The 4,697-nt window shown below is 35.1% G+C and overlaps 1 protein-coding gene across 2 annotated transcripts; it reads left to right on the forward strand.

Annotated features, from left to right (window-relative positions):
- The first annotated feature begins 1,618 nt into the window (after positions 1–1,618).
- On the forward strand, positions 1,619–4,394 carry LOC143570893 (uncharacterized). 2 transcript variants are annotated; one of them, XM_077056416.1, is made up of 8 exons: positions 1,619–1,884; positions 3,076–3,237; positions 3,330–3,424; positions 3,542–3,633; positions 3,724–3,745; positions 3,831–3,899; positions 3,970–4,089; positions 4,173–4,394. In XM_077056416.1, the coding sequence occupies exons 1-8, from the start codon at positions 1,680–1,682 to the stop codon at positions 4,251–4,253; spliced, it is 846 nt and encodes a 281-aa protein (XP_076912531.1). In that variant the 5' UTR covers positions 1,619–1,679; the 3' UTR covers positions 4,254–4,394. The 2 variants fall into 2 exon arrangements, with proteins under 2 accessions (XP_076912531.1, XP_076912530.1); XM_077056415.1 differs by having other exon boundaries at positions 1,620–1,884; positions 3,330–3,445.
- Positions 4,395–4,697: the final 303 nt, after the last annotated feature.

The raw sequence follows: 4,697 nt of genomic DNA on the forward strand, positions 1-4,697 counted from the left end.
GGCGAAGTTGCCCAGATGAAGGCGAAGTTGCCCAGATGTCCGCTATTTCGGTTTCTGATCAACATTTCGGGCGATTTTAACACCCTTGTTAAGGTTCAATACTACCCACTACACTTCCCGACCATTTTCGGTCGTTTATACACTAAAAGCTCGGATCTTTAAACTTCCAAGATCAAGAATCATACCTTTTGAGCTTGTTTGGATCTCGTTTATCTTGATATCACCACTAATCTTTCTCTCTTACCCGGACCTCGCTCGATCCTTCCTTCTTTCTCGGCCCGGCCGGCGGCGGTTTTGGGTGTGCTTGGTGTGTGTGTATGTGTGTGTTTAGGAGAGTGGGGGAAAATGAAGATATTTTGGGATTTTGGGGGTATTTATATCCTTGAAATCCCATTCTCATTTAACCCATCTCAATTAATCCAAGTCCAAGACCCGCTCCTTCCCCGACATTAATCAATTACGCGAAATCACTAAACATAACTTCCTTTATTCATCATTAAAATTTTAGGATGTTACAGGGTTACAAGCCGGTTTGGCCCAAACCGGTTTTAAACCAGTTTCTGGCCGGGTTGGGTACTGATTTATCGAGCCCAACTAGTTTTTTTGTACACCTCTAGTTGTGCGAGCTTCATATTATTAAACTATAAGAGTTTGTATACAATATAAACTAAGATACTTTTTATGGGCCGTAAAATTGTAGGGCATTGGGCCGTTGTCCATCTAGTCCACCCCAATGGTGCGAGCCTGTTCAAATGCATATAAACTTGGATTACATCATGTAGAGATGTAAAAAAAACTGGTTTAACCTAAACTGGTTCATGAACCGACCCAACCCGACAGTTTGGGTACCGGTTCCCCTTTCGAACAACCAAATCGGTTTTAAAAATGAACCGATTTGAGAAAACCAGTTTAAAACCGGATCGAGCCGACCTGGACCATGCTGACTTATCTTGTTGCTAAAACGGTTTATAAACCGAACCAGTTTGAGTCAAACCGGTTTTGACCAGCCTTTGACTAAACCAATTATGATTATAAGCTTGTTCGCTTTGGGGGGGGGGGGGGGGGGAATGGTTTTGTACACCTCTGACATCATGTGTCTTTACCTGATTGTTGTTTAATCATTAAAATACATAAAATATGATTTTTTTCAGTGTTAAGGATTCAGCCCGACTATCAAGTTTACGTTGGTGTTTTACTTTACATTTATATGCATATGTCATTTTTACACATAAAGTAATATAATACTCATATATTTTTGTTATATAGTTATTAACTTTCCTTAAATCTATATGATAAGATCAGAAGAGTAGTTAAGAAGTACTAAATATTTGTAATGAACAAACATAGACTAAAAAACATTATCTAATGTAAACAAACATATTATAAAAGGTTCAAGAACACAACCGAACAAACATGGTCTGCATTATTATTCGTTCACTTATTACATGAACGGACATAAACAAACTTCGTACCGAAGTTTGTCAAACGTTCCTGCTTACTGCCCCAACTATTATTAGCAACTTTAAAACATAGATTTAAATTTGGTAGACTAAAACACAAATACGTGGAAGTACAAGGGGAAAAGTGTCAACATAACAAATACAAATGACAAAAGAAATTGGTATGTGTTTAACAAAACCCTTGCTGCATTTTAATTTGGGAATTTCAACTTCTCACTGATGGCGATTTCAATAAGACGTGCAATCATATCTTGCCGTAACGTGTATCCTTTACTCCGAGCATCTCGCCGGAGTTCCCACTCCGCCGCCGCCGCCACGTGTTTCTTCAGAACTGCCGGTGATCCGCGTCCGTACCGTTCCAGGTCGCCGGAGATCGGGTTTCTATATGAATCTCGACGATCCTTCGCTAAAGCACGCAAGAAATGTAATTTATCAGTCTCTCTTTCTCTTATTAATTTATATCCAATTGGACGCTTACAAATTTTAGTTTACATTTACACTAGTGTCTGACAAAAACACGATTGGACTGAAAGAAAATTTGTCATACACAGTCCATCATTTACAGCTAATAAAGTGAATTAAACTTCACCTTTTATGAAGTTAGATAATCTCATAATTCTAGTTACTAAGTGCATTATGCCAACGACACCATTTTGGTGGCCTAAAGCAACTAAAAAATCCGGGGCCTTTTCTAAAACAATTTCGTTTCGTACATTCTGAAATTTTTAATCATTTTTCCTTCACATTTAACTAAATGAATAGGTTAAGTTCGAAACTAAAATGGTTTCACTTATCTTTAGATATTATATTTTTATAATATATAATATTTTACAAAATAAGTTAGTACATGATGTTAAAAAACCAACCATAATGTAAATATGTTGAAACGCATTTTTAATACAACTTGAACAGAGGATATTGAAAAACATTTTGTGGACAACAACAAAAACATTGATTATTTACAATTATAATGCACATATAGCATTTTAGTTTCGAGAAAAAACGAACAGGATAAGTAAGATAATGCTGAATTTTAACCTTATAAACTCAAGACAGGTTCTGACTGCAAATTAAGAACTACTGAAAATGCTCAGTCTACTTGTTTGACAACATATGCTCATATTATTAAATTTATCTTTAATTTAATCAAAATGAACAGTACTTGAAATGCCAAAAAAGCTTATTCACTCTTTATTTTTTGAGAAATAAAAAAAAATGTACTTAGAATACTATAAATAAATAGTTTTTTTTTGGAATTGTGGGATTTTGATGTTCTCCTTCTTGAGGTTAAATCCAAAAAATTAACATCTTTGAATAGAATGGGAATTGAACACTGGTCACTAAAGACGAGAGCAAATTACCACTTCACTAGAGTTAAATTTTGTTTAAATAATCAAAGTAAAACATATATATGTTATACATATATAGTTTTTTTTTAAATGGCGGCCTCAAATATTTGGGGGCCTAAAGCTAGGGCTTTGGTTTGTTATTCACTTGAGCCGGCCCTGGCCAAAGAACTCATCCACTCGTAGTATCATGCATGTCTCACTAATCATGTTTAGGAGTACTATTGAACTCATGTGTTGTTAGAACAGTTACTTAACAAAGCTTTCAGGGGATGATGGTGACAGCGGTGACCTTGCTGATGCTGGTAGCAGAGTTGAAGTTGTAAACATGGGGCCGGTTATTAAACAAACTGCTATTTCTGAGATGGAGGCAGCCATTGATGCAGTATCAATTGAGCTGAGCAAATTGCGCACCGGAAGAGCATCAGCAGGTGCATGTATTATTAATTTACTGTTCAAGTTTTTTGGTTTTAAAGAAACACTTTAATCTGGTTATCTTTCTAATTTTCATATTCTTTTGTAGGAATGCTTGATCATATCATAGTAGAAACCAGTGGTGTGAAGATGCCTTTGAATCGGATGGCTGTTGTTTCAGTTATAGACCCCAAAACGCTTTCAGTAACTCCATACAATCCAAATGTAATAGTTTTTTGCTTCTGCTTTTCATAATTTCAACCTAATATGCATATAGTATGCACAGTTACTTAGATCAGTGATTTCATTTGAATTCTTCAGGCCTTGAAAGAACTAGAGAAAGCCATTGTTGCATCACCATTGGGTTTGAATCCTAAGCCGGATGGTGAACGGTTGATTACAGTTATTCCTCCGTAAGCCACTAATCTAGCTCAATTTTCATCTGTAATTTGGTTGCTAATGTTTTCGTATTTGTATTTTATCTGTATATTTGCAATCAATAGGATGACCAAAGAGCATATGCAGGTGAGATTATTTTCTATAGTGATGCTAATTTTTGAATTTAATTTAGCAATTTGTATATCATGAAAGTTTATAATGTGTACTTCAGGCTGTATGCAAGGTGGTTTCAAAGTCTGCTGAAGATGTAAAGCAAAGAATTAGGCGAGCCCGACAAAAGGTTTAGCTATTAAGTTGTTTATTTTTCTCATAGTTGTGTTAGTTTGAAATTTGTATAAAAAAGTATACAGGCTTTGGATACAATAAAGAAATCTTTGCCTAAAAAATCAGAAGGAAAGGATAAAGAGAAGAACAAAGCTAAAACAGTTTCAGGGTTTTCCGCAGATGATGCTAAAAGATTGGAAAAAGAAGTAAAAACTATATGAACATTTACTAAAAAGTTACAAATGTACCACAATTTTTTTGCTATTGCTAATCTTATTGTTCTTCTCAGATTGAAGAGTTGACAAAAAAGTACAGTAAGTCAGCTGAAGATTTATGCAAAGCTAAAGAAAAGGAAATCACTTCAAGTTGAGGACAAGTAGTTTGCTTTAGATCTAGAAGATATAATATTTCATCATGGAGATTTTCATGTAATCAAAAGTGTGATTTTGGGGAGGTACTTATCTTTTAATAACTGCATTATTGGGTGCTTAATGTAGGCTTTGAGAGCCTTACCTAAACTAATTTTTAATCCTTTTTTTTTATAAATCCCTGATTTTTATAGAAGTTGTGTTTATGATTTCAAATTCACCACGGATTGGTTTTAGCGAGGTTAGCATTAATGGTACCTGTGTAAATATGGCTAGTAACCTGTTTGGAATTAGTTTGAAAGAAACTTGATTTAGCTGGTTATTAAACTGATCCCAAGCTTATCCAGAACCCGATTTGGGTGAAATCTGTTTGGATCCAATCCGATCCCGACAATATGAAATCGATTAGTATATGTAAGTAGAAACTAGTTTGGGAGAACCAGTTT

The sequence above is a fragment of the Bidens hawaiensis genome, unplaced genomic scaffold (assembly GCF_021521415.1).
Source record: "Bidens hawaiensis isolate Kalapana, Puna unplaced genomic scaffold, B.hawaiensis_p1.1 tig00025172_1, whole genome shotgun sequence".
Taxonomy (NCBI): domain Eukaryota; kingdom Viridiplantae; phylum Streptophyta; class Magnoliopsida; order Asterales; family Asteraceae; genus Bidens; species Bidens hawaiensis.

Bases quoted from the DNA above. Each gene is read 5' to 3' on its own strand.
- LOC143570893 (XM_077056415.1), top strand. From the start codon at position 1,680: ATGGCGATTTCAATAAGACGTGCAATCATATCTTGCCGTAACGTGTAT. The intron at 3,900-3,969 runs GTTTAGCTATTA...AAAAGTATACAG, and splicing joins TTAGGCGAGCCCGACAAAAG to GCTTTGGATACAATAAAGAA. The intron at 4,090-4,172 runs GTAAAAACTATA...TGTTCTTCTCAG, and splicing joins CTAAAAGATTGGAAAAAGAA to ATTGAAGAGTTGACAAAAAA.